General features: G+C 34.0%; 1 protein-coding gene and 1 non-coding gene across 2 annotated transcripts in view; one reads left to right on the top strand and one right to left on the bottom strand.

Moving 5' to 3' along the window:
• Positions 1-27,284, top strand: part of rg (rugose) — a 728,321-nt gene that overhangs the window by 361,427 nt on the left and 339,610 nt on the right. The window contains exons 3-5 of the mRNA XM_068766997.1: positions 2,442-2,568; positions 14,118-14,218; positions 16,790-16,885. Of these exons, the coding sequence (XP_068623098.1) occupies positions 2,442-2,568; positions 14,118-14,218; positions 16,790-16,885 (324 nt within the window). The remainder of the gene's footprint in view (positions 1-2,441; positions 2,569-14,117; positions 14,219-16,789; positions 16,886-27,284) is intronic.
• On the bottom strand, positions 17,946-18,018 carry TRNAA-AGC (transfer RNA alanine (anticodon AGC)). The gene has a single exon. It is a non-coding gene; the product is annotated as a tRNA-Ala (tRNA).

The raw sequence follows: 27,284 nt of genomic DNA, 5'->3' as shown, positions 1-27,284 counted from the left end.
TTGTGAAATACAGAACGCAATTGTTATATAGGAGATTGTGAAGGTAAAAGAGAAATAAAAGTATAAAATGAAAAAAATACTTGACCTAAGTTGTTTCCTGCCCCTTACATGACACGGAGGAACGAGAGGTCCCGAAATACATTTTCATGCATGCTATGAAAAACAGTAAATTGCAGGGCTCCCTTTGGAACCTCAGTTCCGATCCTAACATGATTTTTTTTTTAATTTCGAGGTGCCGAAACTCAATTTTTTGAAAATAGATGCAATAGCTCCCGAGGTTAAATCTCTGCTTGAACAGTATTCTAATCACGTTCACCTATTCCTAGGTGTTCGGACTTATTAATTTAAATTTATCGTTACACCACGGAGGTAAGGTTTTATGGAGAAAAAATGTGGAGAATTCCCAGGTAATAATGCAAATAATATTTTTCTTTTTATACAAGTCAAATGATTAAATAGAATAACTATTTATTTACCAAAAGCAATTAAAATTAAAATATAGTCACGTTCACAATAAAATGGTGCAAAAAAGAAAACTTTTTTTTCTTTTCTGTTCATCGAATTTAACCATGTGTTCATTACACGTAGAAAGCACTCGATTCCTACATTTTTGACACGACTTTGCATTCTGTCTCTTTCTTACCATTATCGTTCGCCCTTACACAATATTCCCTAACATTCCTTGACTTCTCACGTGCATCTGCTATCCTGGTACTTGTGAGAATGTATAGTGTATCGTGCGAAAATTACAAAAAGAAGTCTTTTTTCGTATCTTCCTTCTCTTATCTTGTTTTTTCTATAAAATAATTTAAATATAAAACATCCTACAACGGCGACTTCCTGTTCAACATTCATATCCATATATATATATATATATATATATATAATATATATATATAGATTATACTTTTAAGCATTTATTTTAAACTCTTAAACTTGTTGCGGTCGAAATTTTTTAAATCCGTTTTTAGAACACCGAGTAGTGTAGTTAAAGATATATTCCAAATTTAAAATCTCTGATCCATATGGTTACAGAGATATTACAATGTGCAGTACATCCCATAGGTGGATATCGCTTATAAACTCTAAAAAATAAACTTGATTTTTTTTCTGTCTAGTACGTAGTTTTCAATAAACATATCTATAACTTAATAATGAATAAAAGTACAATAAAATAATTTATCTAAAGGACGAAAGGAAAGAATAATGATTATTATTCGTCCTTTTTTGAATGTTATTGATCATAGTAAGACGATATAAAGGTGATGACATTCGGATGCGAGACGAGGTTACTTACGACTGGTCTTTAATGGGGGAATCCCACAAACAAATAAATACAAGCAGTAAACAAATAAATTCATTAAACCTGAAGAGAAAGAGAGAGACGTCGTCTAAATGAAACGGCATGAATTAACGTCAAGTGCACGCTTTGGGATTATGTGTACAGAGAGAAGAGAATTTCTTGTTTTATTTTGCAAACGCATCATTCATTCCGGCTAATGAAACACGACTTTATTCTTAAAATGCGGCGGCACGCTGAATACGATGAATAATGGCCAGCCAGCGCCATATTTTTGTGTTTGAATTTTGAATAAAGTAAATAACGTGTGCCATGTTGGAGTACGTTTTGGCGGCAACGCGAGGGGTCAGAACAGAATTTGGGTTGTATTGATTTTTGATGCTTATCGCAGTACATAAGCAGCTTACATTATTTATATATTCCAAAAAAGACACGAAAAGTCGGCTTGTTATAAAAGCAATCGTGTATTAACAATATTCCGGGATGCGTATATACAAAATTTTTGTATTTATACAACAACTTTTTCTTGTGTGTGTATATATACACATAGACATCTATATAAATATTTATATTTAACGTATGTATTGGTATATATGTTTATGTGTATATAAATGTGCAAGTGTATGACACTATACTACTAGTGCATTACAATCTGTCCAAATCTCCTTAATGTCTCTGATCTCCATCCAAAGATTATCTGATAGAGATGGCCTTGAGCTATTACCGCCTCTTATACCTGTATATAAATTGGTCTTTTTTACTTAAAACATATGTTACTTTGTTACATTTTCTTTTATATATAGTTTTAGTATATAAGAATTAGTGTAAATACATTAGAGAAATTACTTGTTTGATCGCGAATTGTTTAAGAAAATAAGGTTGTGTTAATTTATCTATATGTAATATTTTTGTCACCTCTATATATTTAAAGCGATCATTCTGAAATATGAAATATTTTGAAGTTTGAAGAAATTTTTTATGCATTACGTTATTTATTATTTCTGAAATAATTAATATATTTTTTTTGTTTGGTGTACCGTGCATTAATTGACGTCAAATGGGTTTATACTCTATGAAGCTTTTACATCTATATAGTCTATGAGACGAAACTGTAATGAGAAACATTTGCGTTTGCTTACAGGCAGAGATATGGTCGGTGTTCATCGCGATCCTTCGTAAGAGCGTGCGCAACCTACAGGCGTGCACCGACGTGGGGCTCATACACCACGTGCTGCAGCGGCTGCCGCGCGCCGAGACCGTCGTTGCAGGTAACCTAGTTTACTGCAAAGATTAAGCCTCCCGCAAAAGATCGCCGCGATCACAAATCTCGGGCTGCCCGTATCCAGGAACTTCCCTCGACCGCAGGTCATCTGTTCACTTATCTAACTTATTTAATCAACTTTATGATTGTTTAATTAATGATGATAAATCTTATGATTATCACCACCCATTTCTATCACCTTGAACTGACTTACCCTAAGACTAGGACTTGCAGTTTGATAAATCAGTAATATTATATATTTTAATGAGGAAATTTTTGTATACTCACATTGTGGCCCTTTCAGTTCCAACGGCCTTCAGTTGCGCGTGCGATGTACATCGCCCAGTGCCACTTGAAACAAGCAATTCTTTTTATATATATTTTTAGAAGCACCAAAAAAAAATATGGAAAAATTTAGAGTAATGTAGTCTAAATTTTTTCTTTCCTACACAGTACAAACTACACAGTATAATATAAAATTACCTTTAACTATCAAAATCTTTACGAGAATCAAAACAAATCTCTTTGTTTAGGTGTAACTTAACAAAAGCACTAAATACCGTAAAGCATCTTTTCCTTACTATGGTTGTCTGTAAGAGATTGCCTTGTGTGATAAGACCGCCCATTGTACTTTTCTGTATATTATTGTATCTGTATATCATGTATCTTATCGTGAACAATAAAGAACATTAAATAAATAAATAAAATTGTATCTGGCATCATATACAAGAGATTTTACCTATGTATTAACTCATCAATATTTCTCTGGAACAATGAGACCTAAAAACTTGATAAGATTTCTTTCGCCTGGTAGAAGTCAGCTAAGAAAGGACTTAACGAAATTCCACTAGCAAGAGGATTGAGAGAGGTTTTAATTAAAAATGAATATTTTAAATTATGCCTCTTACGTATAAAACCGTATATACCTTATTAGTATAATAAAAATTACCTAGAATGGTATTTATAAAATTACACTCACAAACTCGGCAGGGGACAGCTAGTTATAATTATAATAAATTAACTGATTTATTGTAATGAACTGTGATAGTCCAATAACTATTAACTAGAAAGTTAATTATATAATCGTAGAACGTACTGAGCCGTTTTTAATAAGTTACCCACTTACTACTTATTTGCTCTGACGCCCTGGTTCCCCTGGGAACAATAATGAAGCTTTGAGAAATGTTTTCTCAAGTGTGTAAGAATCGAATTCTTCTTGCCTTAGTATCCGTGGGAAAACTCGTGTGCCTTGTATTTTTTTTCCTAAGGATAGCTTATGCATAAATGAAAGAGAGAGCACCATCCCCTTCCCTTTCTCTGATCTTATGAGGATAACAAAAAAATCATAGATAGTTTAAAGTCATGTTGCCTTAGTGGCTGTGAGAAAATATTCAACCCTTTGAGCATGTGGCCTATGTGTATTTTAAGTTCCAAAGTGAGATAACCAAGTTTTCTGAAATAGTATGGAGAACTGTCCGTTTTGTTCTCTGTAATAAATAAACATTTTATTTTTATTTTCAAAAGGAGGGCAACTGAAAATACTGATAATCTTCTTTCTATCTTCTCTGTAAGATAAGTACAACTAAATAATTATACATTTAAATATATATTTATATATTTTTTTTTTACAATGTAAGGGCAATTAAGAAATAAAATCTCAAACATGGTCAAGTAAGACCCGTATGGATGGATAACCGTCACTTTTACAAAAAGTTCCCACAACTGACATAATAACGACAGCAGTCTTCTGTTATCCTAGTAAGGGTGTGAATTTAATCAACGTCTTGTCATCTCGCGTCTTAAGTATTCAAAATTTACACAATCGTGTACAATCTTCCTGTTCATACAAAATTCAATTAAACTGTTATAGAATATGTCAAGCAGTAGGGTTTATTTTGCTGTCATGGTATTCTTGGAAATGGGGATAACAACCGTGATCAACTTCTGATACCCCGATAACCTTGTGAATATTAAGGAACGACTGAGAAACCTTATTCTTTCTTATTGAAACTGCTTTAATCTTTGCGTCTAGAATTTAATATACTTTTAAGGAATATAAATTTTAGTTCTCTCCAAACGTAACATAAAACTTCTGGCAACTTCTGCCATCCCAGTGACTGTGGGAATACGCTCATGGCAACACAGTTTCTGAAATTCATAGATATTTGTTTCCATGGCGTCGTTAGGCAAGAAAGTTGAAAGAAATGAAACGCACGTCAAAGTAGTTTCGAATACCTTAAAAGTTAAGGTAGATGAAAGAGATAGCAACAAAATGTTTTTGCTGCGATCCTTTGTCAGGTATTTTACGTTGGGGCCTTTGTGGATAGTAAAAAAGTTTGAAGAAAAATATTTCTCTAAAGCAATCTCCACGCATTTCTGCTGCCTCAGTATATACCAGAAAATATTCAACCCTTTCGGCAACATTGTTTTTTTTAACTTTCGTAAAAATAATCTTTGGGTTCATTTTAGTCAGTGTCAGCAAAAGGAATCTCATCCATTTTCGTTCAATCCATTACTCATTCTGGGTAATGTCTGTAGGTTAAATGTGATGGATGTTTGATATCCTTGAACATTCTGATGTCCCAATACCCGTGTGAATATATTCACGGGTAATTTAACGTTCAGTTGATTTATTTTCTCTTTGCCGTTTTTATTTGTTTATTTTATTAATTATGATTAGAGTGATGGCATGATGGCTTTTTGTCTTGGGGTTTCGCCAAGGATAAAGATTTTATATAATTTCATTAACTATCTTTTCTTAGTTGCAGATGTTCTAAATTGCCTTAGTTGTCTTAAATCATATCTTTCTCTATTATCCCCGTGGGAATATTAAATAGGAACAATAAAAAACTATCATACATTTTCTATACTGCTTTTGTGTATATTTTAACCCTGGGAAAAGTAAATTTTTCTAGTTTATAAAATATTTTTGTTTGAAACTTCTTTGTTCTTTCTGAGGAATTGAAAAAATACTTAAAAACTTTGGAGCTCTTGATCTTATGCTACCTTTGTACTGATGAGAATAAAATATTTTTTGCTAATCACAAATAAAACCAATAAAAACTTTTGGTCGTCTAGTTTCGAAATATAATTATTTTTTTCAAATTATTAAAAATTTATTTGTGTAAAAAATTCGTAAAATCGTGGGTATTTTTAAACTACGATACGTTCTTTTGATATAATTGCTGTAATCAAAAAAAATATTAGCATGGATTTCTCCCGGGTGATGAAATAAGAAAGCAGAAAGAGACGGCATTATATTTCTTAACTAAACTAGCTCGTGTCGCGGTGTCTTTAATTTCTTACCGTGCGTAAGGGACACACCCTAACATCCTGTTCGGTTCTGTTGTCCTTGTGACTATGTGAATATTTTTGAAACTTCCTTCTATTTTTGAACAATTCCCACGACCCTGGTTTAAAATTGTGTACCACATAGTTTTTATCCTTAAGTCTGCTCCTTGATTTTCCTATGAATGATTTTTTAATATCCCTGGATGATCGTTAAATAATCCTGCAGGAGGACTCTTTATTCCCACGTGTACTAGGAGATCAAAGGGTTGTAGAGGTGTTCGAAAAGGACTCGGATGAACTTTGATAGTTCCGTCGTAAATTTTTAATGACTTGCTTGGATGACAGAGATTTAAAAATAGGTACACGTAGTAGTGTATGTATATAAAGGTTAGGAACTGTTGACGAAGATGTGAAAATAACTTTGTCCTCCATTTAGCTGAAGGTTAAGTTTAATTTTAGTTATTTTAGATTCTTATGGCTTGAGCATTTTTGCGATACCATATTGAAATCTGGTATAGCTAGTGACACATTTGCTATCACATACGTGATGTTTAGTGACGCGACCGCCTGCGAGCGACAAGACGGCAAGGGTGATTTACTTACATGAGATATTTAAGAACACACGGCTTTATATATGTTTTTATAAAGCATATTGTACTTGCCGCTCCGTGGTCTCCATTTCAAAACCTTAATGCCTTCATCTATTCTGCGCGCAATATGGCCTGTCTACTGAGAATCTGAATATTTTCGCTCGTCAACAATTTTTTTCTTGCCTAATTGTAACTCGTTGAAAAACCTTAGAAGTCCTCAGTAGCTTTGAGCGTGCGATATGAAATAGAAATAATTTATTAAGCTAGTGTGAAATAGTCTTTATAGGGAAATTAAATGCGTAGAAGCAATTACGACCCCTGTAATACATTACTTCGGCCGCGCACACTTCTGTATAAAATACCCATAAAGAGAGAGGAACGCTCGTAATTATTCCGCGCGGTGCCGTAAAAACTGCGCGGCCGGAGTGCTGGAGCGAACAATTTATTTTTAACATGTAAACAATAAACACCAAATTTTTCGACATTATCATTTCAACTGAATATATATGTAATTGAATTTCACTAAGAGATTGATTAAATGATAGTGAATAGATCACCTCACAAAGAACAGATGACAGATTTAAAGATAAACTGTTTCTTGATATCATTGCAAGCGCACTATTCAAAGTTTGCAGAAATCTATGCCTTACATGAACCAAATTTCTGAGACATTTATTTTAAATACACACAAAAGACACGCATTTACCTTATACGATATAATTCAACTGGTCATTATGTAAAACGCTTTGTAATTTACTACGATCTGATTGGTCAAGGGGCGTGGCTAACCTGGATAACAACGATGACTTAGCATTTTCTTTAACCGACATATACTTGATAGTGACAAAAATAGTAGTACTGTAGTTAACAAAGGTTAGATAAAAGAAGAATGCGTTTTGTGATGTCCGGTATTTCTATACTAGAAATGAATATTTTAGAGGCGCGAGTATTTAAAGTGGGGTCCGTAAATTCCCATTTGTTTAGAAAGTAGACGACAGATTGATGTGATCTCGAACCATGGCACTAAGATTACAGGGAAAATAAAAACAACGCATAATCTGGAACAGACTTTCCGAAACAACATAGTGAAAGTGACTGCGGCAAAAATAATCCTAGTGGTACTAAAAGGGCCTCTCACTCAAGCGCAGAACCAAGGGAGTTTTTATGGGAAGGAACTCCTCCTTTCAGCCAAAGGATGCTCCTTATTGGGCATAGACGGATATGAATGGAAGCGATCTGCATCCAGCGCCTTTCAATAACCTTAACAAGGTCGTCTATACACCTTGTAGGTGGACGTTCCAGGCTAATAAGAGAAATTTAGTTAAAAGTATTTTTAAAAAGCACGTGAAAAAATACAACCGAAAAATTACAATGGACACACAATTTCGTTTACGAGTTTTATTCACCGGGAAATACACAGCAAGTAACAAAATATTCCGGGCTCAATGTTGTTATCCTGGTATTTTTTTAATTTTAAAAGGCCCCTTTAAGTGATATCCGTTATGCGGTGAGCTGTGTACAGCGGGGCGGCCGGCCGCGTATTTCCATTTGGCGCCATTTTGCTTTTATTTCATTCGCGTCGCCCGTTAAACCCCTTAAATTTGTTTTATTGTGTTTTCGTAAAAATAATTGCGACAAGCAAATTCTGACCTAGTTTTAATCGTTATAGGATTTTTTCACAAAACTAAGGAGCTTTCAATTTCTCTGAGACTTCTTTATCAATGTTTCAATATAAAAAAATATTACACCAGTCGTCATAAGGAGGGGACTACTAGTAGTTTATGTACCCCTAGTACCTCTGAGAAATTACCTTAACCCTTCTATTCTTCTTTCTTTGAAGGGCTGCGTGTGTGCAGCCCCAACTTTAGGTATCTGTCGTTACACAAAAAAATTTTCACGAGTACATCTGGTGGTGTGTTTTTAAGTATAGTCCTAAACGCTTATTATCTCCTGGTATGTGTGGGAATAATTAAAATAAGATTTTTTAATTTTCACCTCAACTTTTTAAAAATCCTAAATTAAATATAATTTATTTATCATATTGAACGGAATTTTTCGGAAAAATAAATTGTATTGAATGAATTATTTTTTCCAAAAGAAGATATCGAATTACAAGGAGAATGTGAATTTACAGATAACTGGGTAGGGGAAAACGATCGCATAAGTGATCTACTCAATTATCTTTAGGGCGGCGGGGATTTTGTTGATTGCCTATTACGGTTTCATTGGTGTTTTTAAGCCGAATCTTTCAAACAAAACAAACCGTCTAGAAATGTTTGGGTAAATTATACAGGATAAAATTTTGACATTAATATTAAATACACTAAAACCCGCACGAACCTGATGTTTAATTTTTTTATTACATATTCAGGTAAAAGATCGTAAGTTTTTGTATCACTTTATCCTAAAATAAGTTAAAAATCAATTACCAACGGCGTATTCATAGTAGAACAAATTTGACAACACACACCTTTTACCTTTTCGATGGTGATCGTTCAGTCCAGTCATCGAAAGGAAAAAGAAAATCAAATTCATTCCTTATATATACAGGTGTGCCATAAATTAGCGTTAACGGTTCCTCCAGAAAATAAAGTCACTAATTTTTATAAATAGTGTACAATTCAAAAATAGTAAATGGAATGTTTTTTGTATTGTAATGCCTGATTTTAAATCAAAACATCATTTTTTGTTAAACCGTGTATTCAAAGGTTTAACTGACTTTGTTGTAAAAGTTATTCCACTGTTCCTATAACCTGATTTCCACTTGACGTTAATTTGAAACACATTCAACGAAAATATTGACACGTCCGAACATAACTTGTTTTATTGGACATTGTCACCATATACTTTCTTGCTGTTCCTTTCATTTCTGATGTCCTGGTGTCACTGCGAATATTAAGTACAAAATATTGGACATAGTAAAGTAGCTTTATTTATTTCGTTTTCTCCAAAACCTTTTGACCGTAATTTTATTTATCAGATTAACAAGCACTATTTCATAAAAGAAAATCTCATTATTGTGGACCAGCTATGAATCTTGTTACCTTCGTGATTACATTTACACACCCAACAAAGGCCCGGCTGGCTATCCCGTTACAATGCGGGGTTAAAAAGGGCCTCGTTTTTACGTTCACACTGTGAGACGGTCCTGTGACTTTATGTGTGCCTGGTAGTTCGTATCAAAAATAGGGCGGAAACCTGCTTACAAATTTTACTACACTCGTCGAGTTAAGGGAACGTCTCATCATCGCTGGAATTCGTTTTTTGAGCTCTCTTTTTAATTTAATTATTACACAAGAAAGTCTTAGAAATAGCTAAGACTTCGAAAGTTATTTATTTATTACGTTAATCGTTCATATTTGTTTACTTTAAACTTTCAACTAACTATAAAAAATAATTTTAATTTTATTAGATTACTCCTATTGTTTTTTTTTATTGATATAAATTTTCTTCAAATAAAAATTAACATTTGCCATCGTGGTTTAGTTTAGGATTCAAATAAATTTAATATACGTTCTTTTTTTACTTTATTTATAGTTCTTTATTTCTGGAATAAATTTTAGATTTTTTTTGGTTGTACAAATTTTGGTTTAACAAAATACTTATGTTATTTATATCAGGATCTCATGAATTAATTTTTTATATTAATTATATATACATTATCTTTGTTATTTACAGTAATTAGGTACGTTCTTTATAGATTAGTTCGAGCCGTAATTTAATTATAGATAGGTAATATATTCCATAGGCTAGATGTTATTGTAAAAACTATTACTTGATTTTGGTATACCGAAATATTTTATAAAAAATTGATATTTACTGTCCTTTTCCCTGCAATAGTAAATTAAGACCTCCCCAGCCACGCCAAAGCAGTAAAAGAAATTCATTACTCAAAGTTTTCAACTCCAAGACTTTGGAGCTCTTATTTCAAACAAAGGCAGTGAATTACATCCATTACTTTTATAACGGCGTCCAGTAATATCCGCTGCTCAAATTAAACTCTCGTCCGAGGCGCCCCCAATCCCGGTCTTTCCGGGAATTAAGCCGGGATTAGTCACCTCGGCGATGCGCGGGATTACTCTCTCGAAACAATATGCCGGTCATTCCGCGACTTCGGACCAGAGTTTCGAGTGGCTTTTATTTCGCGCTTTTATATAAATGAATTGCGGAACGAGAACACTCCCGGTTTTATGGAATCCTGGTACAAAGGTTCTTTATAAGCTTATGATGTTTCACTTTGCGTCTCTGTTTATTTATTCCTGGTACACAAAAAAAAAGGAATTCAAGTTCCGTAATGACCAGTGTAAGGGCATTTAGGACACTGTGTTTATTTTTTATACATGGGTTACTGTCTGAATTTTCTATGTAATATTTTATAATTTTAAATATAGTTCTTCTGATTCTGATTATTCTTACTTCAATAAATAAAAATTAATTATACATGATGATCGGTTGTGAGTGTAAAGACCTAGAGAGATGAATGTATAGCTTATATTTTCTATTGGAATACGACTGGCCTAATTTCTGCCAGTAAACCTGCAGATAGTAAACAATAATTTATTTTAATTTGTAGTAAGAAATGTTTTTCTTACTATGTTATCATTATTTATTATTTCTGAAACTATTAATAGGGTATATACAGCTTTTACGTGTATATAAAAATCACACTGAATATAAGTTTTTACTTGGTCTTAAAATTGCTAAACGTTTTTAAAAGAGAAAGCTTGCAGATAACGAGTTCATACTTGTCATCGCTTCTATACTGTAAGCGCGAGCACATACCGTATCTACCGGCATGGCGGCTCGCTTTTAAAGCCTAACCCTCTAATATTGAACGCGCCTCGCACTCTGAACGCGTTACGCGACGGTTGCCGTATCCGTTTGCCACTGAACGGGCACTGTTTGTACAAACGTTTTCAATTTGAAAACGGTTCACTTTTTCGTTTCGACTCGGGGAATATTCAAAGAGAGCTCTTTGTAGCTGCGTCGGCGGATGTGCTCTAATTTGCTCGAAGCTCGGTGCGTTAGAGTCGTCTCGCTTAAATGGATTCACTCGCAGCCCGACCGCAGAGCTCGCTCGAACCCGACCGTACAGCGTTGCGGTATTCATGTTTCAACTATCACGTTTTATGACGTCCTGGTACTACGTACCAGAAATTCGTTTGTGAGATTCCCATCATCATTTTAGATATTTTCTCATATAGTTTGTATGTACGAATGTATGTATTCTTTATGTATTAATTACTGTTGCTCCAAAAGGCATTTACTTAGGGTATTTACATAAATGAACTTTCATTTCTGTAAATTACTATTGATTTTAATATTTTTTAAATGATAATAACAATATGGAGTAAGGTGATGAAAAAGTGGGCGCTCGAAACGTGATTTAAAAAACTGTACATTGTTAGGACGTCGTTAAAATAGATAAAAGAGTTAATAGAATGGGCAAAAAAATGTAGATAATAAACGTTAATATAAAAAAAAAACACGGACGTTAATGTCAGTGGAATAACTTATATATAAAATTCTCGTGTTACAGTGTTCGAACTTGATCGGATCATAAACGGCTTGACCGATTTTTACCAAATTTTATATGCGTATTTAGTAGGTCTGAGAATTGGCTACTATCTATTTTTCATACCCCTAAGTGATAAGGGTTGTTCACCCTTAAATTTTTTTTATGATACAACATACAAAAATACATACAACCCTAAATTTTCACCCCTCTACGATCAACCCTTATTTTTAAATTGAAAATTAAAAATATTTTTTTTTGCAAAACAACGTTTGCGGAATCAGCTAGTAGACCTATAAAAAATATCTTGAAAAGTTGTTATTATTATTTTAATTATGTAATACATAATACTGTTTATGACACTTGAGGTACATAACTTAAATCAAGTCAATATCATTAAGATATGGAATGTCGTTAGTATAAAGTGTACATGGCATCGGGGATTGATCCTCAGGTCATGCCGCCCGTAGCATATACATAGTTACTATTGCTTGTCATTATATTAAGCATACTAGGCGATCCGACATATCGGAATAATACTTTGTGCACAAGACTATCCATCAATTAATAATATTATAACGATGATTCAGCGCATTTGCTGGGCATTATCCTATTTATTACAAATGGTTTTAAAAAACAAACAATGTTGTTTTGAGATTGATATTACGTCGATATAACTGTAGCGCCCAACTTTAACCAAAACCACCGACTTAAACAAGTTGATAAAAGGTTGATATTATATTTGATGACGTGAACACTGACACCTACTAGCTATGCCCCGCGACTTCATCTGCGGGGAATTTAATAAAAAATATATACTTTTTTTGTTTATTTATTAATTATATGAATTGGACATGTGACAATTCTTATGTCACCTACAACTCGACACGACAGTAGACATTCGCTGTTTTTGTTGTAATAGATTTGAATTCAACATGAACTGTCACGACATATGAAATTTATTGGAACGACAGTGGCGCCATCTGCCGGAATCTGGTCGTACCAACTTTGCTATATATATATATATATATATATATATAAAACCAAGTCAGATTAAAATTTGGGCCGTGAATTTAAAATTATAATGAAGCAGGAGAATGTCAATGGATAGCTGCTGTTTTAAGGACTTCTGTAAAAGCGTCTGAGTTTCTTGTGATCTCTTCCTAAGTGTTTTTTTTAACTCGGAGGTTATCATTATTATATAGTAAAAACCGATAATAATGAATGCAAATTGCCAACAAAATGCTTTATTTCGTTCCACACAAATGGCTTAACATTAGTAATTTTAAATAATAATTTTGATAATTTTGTACTAAGTTTGTATGGATCCCCTCAGGGTAAAAAAGCCTTCTACAAAGCTTTCCACTTTTCTCTATCTCTAGCAACTTGGAGCCACCCGTGACATTTATTATATAACTCAGTTCAAATCTAGTTTATATCAAATTACGCTGTTCTGAAATTCTTCTTATGTTGTGAGAATAAATTATTATAAAGGAACATTTAAATTTAAGTATATTACAAAAGGGTCTCGTGTGGTGTATTTACGCCCCCTACTTGGTTGAACGACAACAAAATTAAGGTCGCAGGAAGTCGCTAAATGCGACCAGCGAAGGACTGGTCATCGCGGTGATTTATTTATTTACGTAAACCAGCAGTACACATTTGTTAAAAGTGCGTTAAAGGTTACTTTATAAATAATTGTTCTTTTATGTGCACCCTTTATAGGTGATACAACATTAAAAATTTACTACATACAACATTGTAGAAAGATCAGACCACAAAATTGAAGAGAAAATTGATGTAAAAGGAAACATCTAGCTTGTGACCGATAGCGCTCTTAATTTGAAAATATTTCCTCCGGGGCGCAATCTTTAAGACTGTGTACCTAAAAATACTCGTTTAATATTAAAAATCTGTTATTAATATAGTAAATTAATAAAATAGTTTCTAAAGACTATTAGAACCTACAAGAACCTCGAAGAAGATTCTATAAGAACCGCGAAAGAATTCGATCGTTGGAATCCTTGGGGAAAAAGGCTTGTGCTTTTCAATAGGCGTATGTAGGCTGACTTGATATTGATTTTGCAGAAGTATTTTGCATAAATAACACATTGTAATTATTAACTATTTATTATAATCTGGTATTTCGTTTTGATTTAGATCTGTTGATCGAGATGCTGGGCGTGCTAGCTAGCTACAGTGTGACGGTGAAAGAGCTGAAGCAGCTCTTTAACGCCATGAAAGCAGTGAACGGAAAATGGGTAAGTTGAGTTATTACTTACTGAGGAGTTGGAATTACGGGGTGGTAGCCTAGCGGTAAAGGACAGACTTAAAATCTCAGGTCGCGGGATCGATTTCCAGGATTCAGTCATATATAATTCACACTTTGTGCATTAATTATACAGGATTGCCACAGCTCACAAACAAATTTCCAGAGGATGGGCAACAGCATCCTCTGCGTACTATAATACCACACTGCAATCGCCAGCCTAACCTGCCATGCGTGGCGATTATGGTATATCTGATAATAAATATATTTTGCGAGAGACCCATGCAACGAGGAATTGTACAGAAAATTCGCAAATGAGCCACCGAGGAATCTGAAGTCAGGAATTTGGGAATCCGAAAGCAAAAATCACCAGAAAAATTTTTGGGTTACTGGGATTAATTTTTCTCTGGTTTAAATCTTTCTTATTATTTCACATACATCTGTTGTGTTTCAGCACGAAATTCCAGATACACAGGGTGATTGGATGTAAAAGTTTTAAAGGAGTGTATCTCATTTCTAGTCAATTAAAGTTTGTTACATTGAATAAAGATATCTAATCATCCCGTATATAGCTGTGCTAGCATATATGATTTAATAAAAACGAACGTAAGAGATACTGCGAAAAATGAACACAAAGCAACTGTTACGTGCTCTCACTCAAAACGTCTCGCCGGTACTATACTGCAGATTCAAAGAGCACTTCGCTGACCTCTTGTTAACCGGTTAGTCGACGCTCCACTATTAAGTTGGGTTCTCGACAAATTCTTCGGTACTTATGCTAGCCTGGTAGAATTTACATTTCTTGCGGGGGCGGATTGTGGCAACGTTCGAATTTACTAGAAGACTACATTATACATATATAAATAATTCCAGCGAGATTATGTGTGTGTGTACATATTAAACTTTTATTTAAAATCAGCCAAGAATTTAAATAAAAGTTTCGGTGTATCCGTTTCCAAAATTTCCAAGTCATTACACCGACATCTTTTATAACTTGTTCAAAACTGGGATAAAATCGCTCGTTCAAAACAACTTTAAGAATTTTTCGATAAAAAATATGGAGATTTTGAGGTAAAAGATTTTTAACAAGGACATGCCTTTTTTTGAGAAAATGTTTAAGAAATATTTACTAGACCCTTTCATTATTCATTTTCCTTTCTCTCTATATTTATTCTTTCGTAGACAATTGCGATAAAAGGTAGTTTGAGGTTTTTATTTATTGTTGATTTTATAATTATGTATAATACCGTATTTATTATAGGTATGTTGTATGTTTTTATATATGTACACGTTAACTACCCCATACTCATACCTCTACTGTTTTCATACTATGTCTGAAAGAAATTGCCTTGTGTGATGAGACTGCCCATTGTGCTTTTGTCATTACTATTATGCAACTATGTATTTATTCTAGCGCGTACAAATAAATAGTTATAAATTAAATTCAGATACTTATGATTAGACTTATGTTCAGAGAGTATATTAATTAAAAACAAAAATGTATATTTTCCTTTTTAAATATGTCACGGTAAATTTCTTTTAATAACACATTACAAGTCTGGCAATGAAAGAGACGATCTGTTGAAAGGTTTCGATGTGAATTGATATCACTTCATTTGATCAACGATCACTCAATGTGATTGCTGATAGGTTCATTAATTGAAAAAGCAAAATGAAAAGAGTGTCACTGATTTATTTGACGCAATATATCATTTGGACATTAAATATATTATTTCATCATTTATATATTAACTGCGGTAGAGTCTGTCATGACATGAGATGTGTCGTGTAGTCTTCCTGCTTTTTCTCCACAACAATAACACTGCGAAGCAGAGTAGTCAATGATAAAATAGATTAATTAAATAAATAATAAGTTGACGATAATAGTTCTGTGAAATGTTTATTTTTAGCGCGTAAATAATGCCATTAAAATTACCAAGAGAGTTAGGATTTTCTGCAATATTATTTTATTTATATTTGATTTCGAATTTTTAAGATTAGTATATACTATACAGGATGTTTGGTTGCATATAAAGTGATCACTCTGAATTTTTTTTTTATAATTTCATCTTTAGAAATGCGATTGACTAATATCATTTGGCAGTACAAAATCAGGGACAGATGGTAAACAATAATTTTTTTTATATATATGTAGTATTACCGAATTTTTACCTAGAAAATATCAACAGGAAGAATATACCATAACCGTCACGCCTGGCGGGTTGGCATTCTTTAGAAAGTTGTTTGTGAACAGTGGCAATTCTTTATATTTAATGCATAAAGTGAAATCGAACCCGTGAACTACGATCGCAAGTGACAGTCCTCTACCACTGGGCCACCTCTGATGGGATGTACATAAATTGAAAAAAAAAAACCGGCGTATATCCATTCACCATTGAAATGTTTTTTATAAGCTTTAATAACACCAATAAAATACAAAATTTTTTTTTGATAAATAAATTTTGAATTTATCAAAAAGAAGAGGAAAAAAGAAGAAGAATATTTGAATTTGTGCGTGTGCTTGTTCGTGTATTTATGTATTGATAAATTTAATTAATTCCAGCCCCGACATTCCGCGAAGCTGCTCAACGTGCTCCGTCAGATGCCTCACAGGAACGGCCCGGACGTGTTCTTCAGTTTCCCCGGACGGAAGGGTTCGGTGAGTGGCATATATAATCATACTCAAGTTACAGAGGGCTATATATCTTGACCCTCCGTGTTGGTATAACATACGTAGAAATAACGTTTATGAGAATGAAGTTACCCCATGATGTTAAAATAGGATCCAATTGATGAACAAGCGATGGTAGAGTGCACGCAAAGTTAATTATTTGCCAGGTTATTGTAACAGACCAAACCAAGGGTCGCTCCTGTATTGAGATGGTAAGCAGGTTATCATCGAAGAGTGACAATCCAAGCCGAGATCAATTCCTGGCGACCCTTGAGCCTGGTCTTTCCATAAAGTATCTACCGATGCGATCTAAGAATTTGACGGCCTCACAATCCGACGTCTAAGGCTAGGTGGAGACTTCCCCAGGAACTTCAAAACCACGGAATCTACTAATGTCGTCAGGGCAGCAGTGGGAGTCTGATCCAAAAAGCACAATGTTCATCTATAGGTTACTGTATGAAAGGTCTGACTTCTTTTTTAGAGATTCATATCCAGTACAGATGATCTCGATAGGAATTCCCCAGGGGTCGCATTTAGGTCCAATGTTTTTTATATTTGTAAACGACAGCCCTGACCTCGAAGTATAAATTTAAAATGTATATGATTTAATATTTTAGTCATTCTTATATTATAATATTACAAGATCAATTGATTAATAGCTATAGATAGTGTTCTTAATACAAAATGATATTAAATAATATATAATGAAATATTTATACATTACTACAACACGTATATTTATTTATATATACGTGTTTTACGTTCTAGTCCGAGGTCACCCGTCAGATTTGAACCTGAGTTCTATCCATTCACTGTTAGAGAATTTTAAGGTTATAAATTATAAGTGAAGCGTTTCGTAAATAACAATTTACGAAAGTATTTTATATACATGATAATGATAAAATTTAATAAAGAAAATAGTATAAATAAGAGTAATTTTGTCAAATTTGATTCTGAAAAAAAGGTCCATTTAAAATAAAAATTGAACAAGAACAAGAAAAAAATTAAATACAGTATAAAATATTTAATATAAACAAAAAACATTATTTGGAGGCGCCGGGTATCGATCCCGGTACCTCTCGCATGCTAAGCGAGCGCTCTACCATCTGAGCTACGCCCCCTGTTAAGAGCATAGATGAAAATAACATACGGTTTAAAAATATTTTACTTTTCGTACAAAAATTTTTTTGGAAATTAATCAACATTAAACTATTCTATTTTTTTTATTGGTAAAGTTCTTTGATCAAACAGACTTTGACTATTTATTAAGGTACATAGGAATTAAAACTAAACGAAGAAGATGCTGTCAAAATTATGGTTGTATAGTATTTGTTTATGATTATATTTAAGAGATACTGTAAACAATATAAAACAAAACATTTCGTAATAAAGTACATATATTTCACGCTATACCTGGCCACTTCAGACGCGGAGCTATCATTGAATGTTCGAAGCGGCGGTACATTAAGAATTGATTCGCGGAAACTCCGATGGAGTTTGGTTGCGTCGGCAGCCGACCATTATGAAGATGTTTTAATTAGCAAAATTTGAGCGAAACGCGTCCCCGAAGCTCTATAAATTGCCCGAGCTCGCCAAAGGGTCGACCTTTAATAACTTCGCCCCGAGGGACAAGCAAAAAATTTACCAAAGATTTCTGATTATACAAGCTTATTAAATATCTTCAAATCACCAGACCTATTTTAATTATTAAGATTTATTTATTTTGTATTTAAATACACGCTGTGATTTATAGGTTCAAAAGCATTTAAATGTAAATATATACTTCTGTAGGGTAAAAGCTTTCGGTATGTTTAAGTGCATACAGCTATGGTAGATGGAATGAAAGTTTTTTTTGGAAATAGTATACACTACCTCTAATTACAACGCAAATATAAGTTTACAATACCCGGCGATAAATATTGCACATCGACTTTTAAAAAGAGACAATCGGTTAGTTTCGGCATCGTAGAGCGTTATCTTTGTCGCACGAAATACAACGACTGGCGAAACGTCACATATGTAGTGTGGAACAGAGATAAAATGTATCACAATTGTATCACAAATATAGAAAGCTTCGTGAAATACAAACAATTTATCATTACTTATTAATTTTGTTTATAATCATTACGTCATTAAGGACATCTGAAACTATAGATTTTGAAATGCAATAGAAATATAATCAAATGCGCGCTTACACCTAAAAGCAATCAACATTTAAATGAAATACATTTACGTCGCTATACATTGCAAGGTTTGGCCATATTAATCGAAATGTATTGGTTTGTTTATATTACCTATTTTATTGGTAGAGTGATTTAAGTCTTCGTATATCGATAATAAAGGGGAACAAAGAAGAATGGGTCGCACATTAAAGCGGGAGGTGAAATGTGTTTGCCCATAAAGCTCCTTCAACTCTGACCAAACGCCACCTGCTCCTTAGAGTTATGGACACTGTTACGCGTTCAAGTGAAAAATAGACGAGAGAACGGCTCGGGAATATTTTACGTATTTCACTTAATTTTCTTGCATACATATATTAGAGGATGGTCAGTTGAACTGAACACTTTAAATTAAAATAAATTAAATGCATGTATTTAATAAAAATCGGTAAAAAAACTTTTAAGTTAAACGGTTTTTTAAACGGTTTTATTTGATGCCCATATTGTGGTGATTGTGGAAAAATATGTACCTAGTACGCCATATTGGAACGGCGTCCATCTTGAATTTTAAATTTTGACATAATCATCGTGTTTTACTAGTGTAGCCCTTTCATTTGAAAAATATGTAATCCGCCATTTTGTATCGGCGGCCATCTTAGATTTATAATGTTATTGATTTTATTATATTGTATTGTCATCTAAATTAAATGTGTGTACCAAATTTCAGATCAATCTAACAACGGGAAGGTGCTTAAATTTCAATTTCTAATTTTGACCCAAGTAAATAAACAAATAAATTCCGTACGGGTCGAACTAAATAAAACCGTTTAAAAAAGGCTGTGATAAAAATGTCTCTGGTATACTACTTTATAGAAATTGATGAATAATGAATCATCATCATCATGTCAGATGATAGACGACCACTGCAAGATATAAGCCTCTCCCAAAGATCACCAGGAGGATTGGTCTTATGCTGCCTGCATGCAGCGGCTTGTTGTGACCTTAAAGTCGTCGGTCAAGCTTATGTTGGGCATTGAAGAAATAAATATTTATTCTCCACACGAACACATTTGGTGTTGAGAAGAAGGATCATTCTGATGATCCTGATGATTCTGATCTGTTCATGATGAGAGCTAAAAGACGCCCACGGCAAGACAAAGGTTTCCCGCGAAGGTTTTACGCTGCCCGCATTCAGCTACTTCACGCGACCTCGACTATGGCGGTCCACCTAGAAACCTCAAGGCGTCTACCGGTGCGTGATCGCCACTTGAACTTTCGGCTTCAACGGCCGTTGGTTACAACGACGAAACCACTAAAAGACAAGCTGTCTCGTCGGAAACGAGGTCGGATCACATATCACAAGAGACCCAAACCCACGATCATACGGAATGGAAGCGTTGCTGGAGTTTTTTTCGCCACTTCTTCTCCAGTGGCAGCAGTGATGTTATCCAGGCAATATCATGAGCGACATGCCCCGCCCGCTGCCACTTTGGACGCGCAAATCTTCGAGCTATATCGGTGACATTATTTTTTTTACGTGTGGGTAACATAAGGACCACGATACATCAAACAGGAAATTTTAAAGAAAAAACAAACTCTTGCTGATGTAATCCTTTAAAATTATGTAACGTTTAAGGCTTTTATTACAGCGTAGTGCTAGCTTTTCTCATCGGCTAAAGTACGACCGGTGTCCAGTGAAATATGGCCACAACGTAACGGACCAAGTTTCGCTTTGCATTCAAACGGAATTTAATTCAAATTTCTCGCTACCGTCCGATCGTCTCCTGCAATAATTCTTCCGTGATGGCTTTTCGATAGAACTGAGGTAGCTTGTGAATATTTGCGTGTTTTAATTGTAATTACACGCTCGGTTATTTGCTTTGAAATATGAATTATAATCGATTATTCGTATATCGAACAAATCGATTTCATCCCCTTGGCTTTCTAAAAATTATGCATATCATGATTAATGGTATAGATTTTTTTTTAATTTACTCGTACTTTAAGAGTAACTATTGTATTGAAAGGTTCGTCGCGATAGAATCCATATTTCGAACTGGCATTACTATATGTAGACACATACTTGAATCACATAATTGATGTCAAAGTCCGATTATACTAGATAGAAGCGTTGTTGGAGTTTCTTCCGCCACTTCTTCTTCCAGCGTTTTTCGAAGTGGTAGAAGTGATATTAGCCAGACAATAGCAACCGGCCAAGTCAAGGTTCAATCATGACGGGCGCTCTTGTGTCGGAATGCTAAACGAGTATTATGAACGAGTGACAGCCAAAGCAGAGTTCTCCTCGTGGGGGCACTTGAGGTTAGTCACTCCATGGACCGTTTAAGAGCTCGGTGACCGGAACCTTATAGCTTCGCTACTTTAAAAGAGGTTTAAAACTAAGCACACTCTGGGCCTTGCCTCCTCATACCCGCGGAATCTGATTTTGCCGTTTGGGTAGCAGTCAGAGTCCATTAAAAGAAACATTTTTGAACGTACGTCATACCAATGTATTCACTTTTTCAAAGTGCCTATGCAAATAATATTCAAAAAATATATTATTTGTTTCACTTATAAACCTTGAAGTAGTTTACTTTGGGTTACAGACAAAAAAAAGCTATCGATGGTAATAGCATAGTTTATAACACGAGAATTTGCTATTAAAATATGAAAGGCGTTAATTATATCGATTTATATCATTAAGTACTGAGCATCATTTTAAATAACCTCTTTTATATGCTATGACAAGAATTCCAGAGGATCTCAGTATAGTAGAAACTAGGATCATATTGACCTACCACATAATGCTCCTTCAACCAAAAGCTAAATTTCAAACGTGCCCTTCAATAAACTCCTATATGTTTTATTTATGATCTCTTTTATAATATCCTCGAAAAAGTAGTAGAGCAATATCTAAGCTATAATATATATAATCACATAAAAATCCTTCCACTAAAGGGATATTTTTACAATTTTATGTACAATAAACTTTTTAAATGTACCTGGTAACAGAAACATTTTTGGAAGTGTTCCATGCATAGTTTCCCATAAAAGAGTTATAAATGATATACAACCTATAGAAAGGTATGAAAATAGGATTTATTGTGCTTTGAGATAAATAGCGGAAAAATAACGGTAACATTTTTATCTACTCTAGCTGACTTTAAGACCAGGACTGCGGTAACATAGATCGATACCAGGCGGGCAGAATAGCTTAGGGGTATCGTATAAGCGGCGTCCTTATTGGCAATTCTTATTCAAATATGGGACGGCGAGCGTAATCCCTGTGACATACTGGGCTATCTGTGTCCGATTTTTTCTCCTTATTTATCGCATCCCCGGTCGGGGGCCGCTCCATTTCTCTCTGTCGCGCTTATCCGCAGATCTGACGGCAAACTGACACGTCTTAGCCTCGTCTGCTTCCCTGGTTAATGCCGAGAGTTTTATGTGTGGTGTAATTAACATTTTTTCACTACATTTTTTTTCAATTTAGGCTATATTTTTTAAAATTAAAACCTGTCAAGTTAACTCTGTAGTAAAAACAGGCACATTAAGAATTGAACTTATCTTTAATTATATTTATCTTATCTTTTTCTAATTTATATTATCTTTTATCACTTAAAATGAGGTCTGGTCTAATATTGGAAATTTATTTATTCCAAACAGGCACACCTACAATAATGCACAATACAAGTTACTTTTGCTAATTGGAGAATTACCAGATTGGGGTCGAAAGGTTCTCGGGTGGTGACCACGAGCCGGTACACGTGACTTAGGTAGGCTCCCCCCACCATGTGTACATAGTGATGATCGCAGGAGAAATCGCTGGATGCGGTAGCACAGGACCGCTCATCATGGTCATCTTTAGACGATACCTATAACTTACAGTGGGTGTCCACTGGCTGAAAAGAAGAAAACAGAAGATGTACAGAGCCCTGGCCGTAATTCTTCTAATTCTACTACAAAACGATAATAACTGAAAAAAATAGAAAACCATAATAAATGGCTTTATAAAATAAAACAAGATACCAATCTATTGTACGTTAAATTGATTCTAGACTGGATTTTATTATTTTCTTGCAGTCAAGTTACCCCATTGCATTTTATATGTTAAAAACAAGGTTCTACAAGCACTTGCAATGTCTACTATCAGACAAATTTTCAACATTTGCATAGATATTAAACATTTTTTGATTAAATCTATTTTACATTAAAGTCAATAAAGTCAGTGAACCTCTGGATATATTTAGAAGTTACAATAAAAGAAGAAAATAAACTAATCCATTGTTTAATTGGACGCAAAACTTTACAAGCTGCAATAAACCAAACAAATAGTGCAGTTAAGTGCAAACCTTTTGTTAAAGTTTACAGCTGTAAGCCAAGCGTACACGACTTCGCTGCCAACAATAATGGCACAACGCAACTACTTTTACTAATTTAAAGTTGTACTTTTTAACAACTTTAATGTTTTCTAATAAATTTATTAAAATGGCTTTGAATTTTTCAAAGAAAAAAGTTGGAAGCTTGGCATTGAATGTAATAGGCTAAACTGACATATCATCATATGTATAGACGTCTGGTTTTACTTTTATACAGTATGTTTGGATATAGGTATAAAAGCTACAAATGGGATGAATGTATAGCTCATTGGTCAGCAAAAAGATTTTAAGTTTTTACACCTATTTGTAATCATCCTGTACGAAGTAAAACACTGTAATAGGTTACATCATTTTTTTTAATGAAATCGACGAGCTAAAAGCTTCTGGTAGCAAAGTCTGCAGAGACAGATAGTAAACAACTTTAAAAAGGATGCCACGTATCATTAATTGTTATTTATAAAAGCATTTATTTTTGGATAATGTTTAGTATGCATTAATTGACTCGGTATCCTTCAACATTAAGATGCAAGCTTTCTAAATACCTTGATCCTGATGTCCTGGTTTGAGAGGACCCAATAACAGATCAATTTGATCTTCAGTATTGAGATCTTCTCCATAGTGGACTATTGTCAGTGTCGTGGTCACGCTCCGGTTGGTTCTGGTGCCCCCACTCTCATTATACGTCGCCATGTAGCTTGGTGTTTTGCTGATAGAGAGCATTCATTTATTGACTTATTAATGACAGTTTTGATGATGTCCTTCCATCTCTTTGATGAGCGTCCACGAGATGGTTTTTCTTCCACTTTTCCTCACAATACTTGAGGGTTCGTATTTGCACAGTCAATGCTAACCTCTTTTTTATGTTTGAGTTCTTTGAGGATCGAAACGTTGGTTTGGTGCGCTGCCCACGGGATTCTGAAAATTCGTCTCCAAGACGTAAAAATTCCGAAGAATCCAGAATCATCAGCGTCCACGTTTCAGCTCTGTCTTCTGTCCATATAAAAAGATTTAAAAGACAGTATTGAGATATACAAGTTATATGATCGAACTCGAAGTGCTCTAGAAATAGTTCTGATACAAACTGAATTACGTCACACGAAACCGCCCCTTCTCCATAGTTATCCCTCGAACGCTTGATGTAGTGATAAATAGGGTTTTCCACCCTCAAAGGGTGCTCCGATATTTTATCTCAATTCCCCACTTTTGGTCCTTTATTGACAGCTATTCATTTCTTTGTAACGTCGTGTTCTAAAAAGCCCTTCTAATAGACGAACACGAGAGGAAGAAAATTACGTTTTAGTGAAATATTTAAAGCAGTTTGCCTACTCTTTAATCCGCTCCTCAAACAGAAAGAGCTATTCAATTTGAAGTATTAATATTTTAATATAATTATCCATTTAAGAGTTACCTTTTGTGTACCTTTCATAATAAGCTACGAGAGCCTTATTTGATAGTTATTAGAATTATACGTAATACTACAAATAACTAGCAGTGCCCTGTGATTTTATCCGCGCGAAAAAAAAAATGATTTTATTAGAATTTTGTGAGCCGGACATGAATTTCACAATTCACATACATCCTTATGTCACATACAACTCGAAACGTCATAATTATTTCACTGTTTTCGTTTCAGTTCAAATCAGCATGAACTGTTTCGACAATGTATGGAATTTAATAAAATAACAGTGGCGCCGTCTGTCTAAAATTGGACATAGCATCTTCGAAACATTCGTGGGCTCATGCATAACAACTTTGCTGAAGATCATCATATGATCAAATGCATAGTTTACGATTCTATAAAAGACTTACGAACAAACATTCATCTTTTCATATTAGATGAAGACATAAATGTAATTTTACAAATTTATAATATTTATTGTAATTTGACAGCTAGATGGTCATTCAGCTTATTCATAAACTGATAAAAGATGAATCTCTTTATATACACAATACCATCTGAAAAACTCTTTATATTTTTTTGTTTTATATACTTTGTATATTGACAGTTTTGCTTGTTCGTTTGTTGTCAGTCTATTGTTACGTGTTATTTTACTGTTACCTAGTTTTGTAAAGTCATAATTAAATTACTACCATCATTTGAATTTATTTAATACGTTTATACAGTCTATGCGTTCGCAAATGCCATCGGTCAATTGTCGCTCACTGCAAGGTATATGCTTTATAAGATGATAATTACAAAGAAAATCCGTGTTAAATATTTGAACAACAAATAATGTTGCAAAATAAAATAGTAAGGAAACCTAGAATGTAGTGGTTGAGGATGGATGTATGGCTAATGGAATGAAAGAGAAAGACTGGGAAAATTGTAGAATGAAAGAAACAGTACGACAGATAAGATGATATATGAAAGAGAAGTATGATAATAATAAAAATATGAATAAATTACTAGAAATAAAAAGTCCCTGTTCCCACACGAGATGGGGGAACGAGAGGTCCCCAACAGCGGGGACCATAAAAAAAAAAGGTATATGCTTGACCTACAGATCGCTACTATGATCCATTTTGCGCTGCTCGCATCGAGCGACTTCCTGCGATCTAACTATATAAGTACTATGTCATTCTTAACGTTACGTCTATTGAAATATTGCACATATAAAATTTGGTTACAGAATCTATTAACCTATAATTTATGAAAGTATTTAATCGCATTACATTCCGTCCCATATCGACGCTCGCCAAGTGAACAACGAAGCGAATATGAACTCTAACATAAATAGGATTATCGCTACCAATTTTCATTTTTCTTTGGTATTTTAAGAAGTTTTAAGGCAGTATTTTCCAACCTACTTTCTGGCATGCCTCACCTTAGTCTCCAAAATTCTCACACTACCATATGTAACATATTTTTTATATTAAAGCGAAAGGGTTAAACTTTTGTCGAGTCCACTTTCAAATAGGCAATTTAACAATTAAATTGTCCACCTGTCGGGTGTGGGCTACACTCTAGGGAACACTGCTTTAGACAGTGACACTGTCATACCTACGTTCTTTTGGCGCTTTGTAATTAGGTTTACGAACTAGTTGTGCTCCTTAAAAATACATAATTATTGAGTTCGTCTTCTGTAAAAACATAGAGAGCGAACAGCTAGATTTGAACAAGACTAGAAGAAGGGATCGCGATCTACGGTTGCAAGTCTTCTCACTCTGCCGCTGAGCTACCATTGCTCGAAATAATGTATACATATCATAGTAATATGGAATTTAAAATCAGTAACGATATGCTAATAAAATTAAATTGAGTAATATGTTATCATAAAACGTCGCTTTTTTACCATCGCTAAATGAACACTGTGAATATCTCCGGAGTTTAAGAATATTTTGTGGTCCCTTATACAACACATTGTATTAGAGGATACTATAATAAAGCAATTTATTCCTAAGCTTTATTTATCACTCAAAAATTTTTTACACTGTTTTAGATGTTTTTTTATGTTTTAGTGTAATACATTTCGTAAATTTAAAGACGTTTTATAAAATTGTATTTTAATACCATACTAATTTTGTTAAGCGTAGAAAAAGGTATACCAAACCTGGTCTGTATTTCTAGTGGTAGACTTTGGTATTAATAACCTAACACATATGTGTGTGTATGTATATAATTTTCTATAGTTATTCAGTCTGACTTGGCCGACGTTGATTAATGGGACACGCAGTGGCAATGTTTGTTGATGTTTCAGGTCTGTATTTCTAGTGGTAGACTTGGGTATTAACCCTTTCAGGACCATAAGGTTACGGTACCTTATTTAATTAATTTAGCTAGATGTAATGAATTAATAGGCATCCTAAAAACATAATTTATACTAAAAATTCAAAAAAGTTTTACATTTTTTT

Source organism: Battus philenor, unplaced genomic scaffold (genome assembly GCF_028537555.1).
Source record: "Battus philenor isolate CCGP_79_NKW_IND1 unplaced genomic scaffold, ilBatPhil1.0.hap1 SCAF_22, whole genome shotgun sequence".
In the NCBI taxonomy this organism is placed as follows: Eukaryota; Metazoa; Arthropoda; class Insecta; order Lepidoptera; family Papilionidae; genus Battus; species Battus philenor.
The sequence above is the reverse complement of the archived record's forward strand: the minus strand, read 5'-3'. Positions and strand labels throughout refer to the sequence as shown.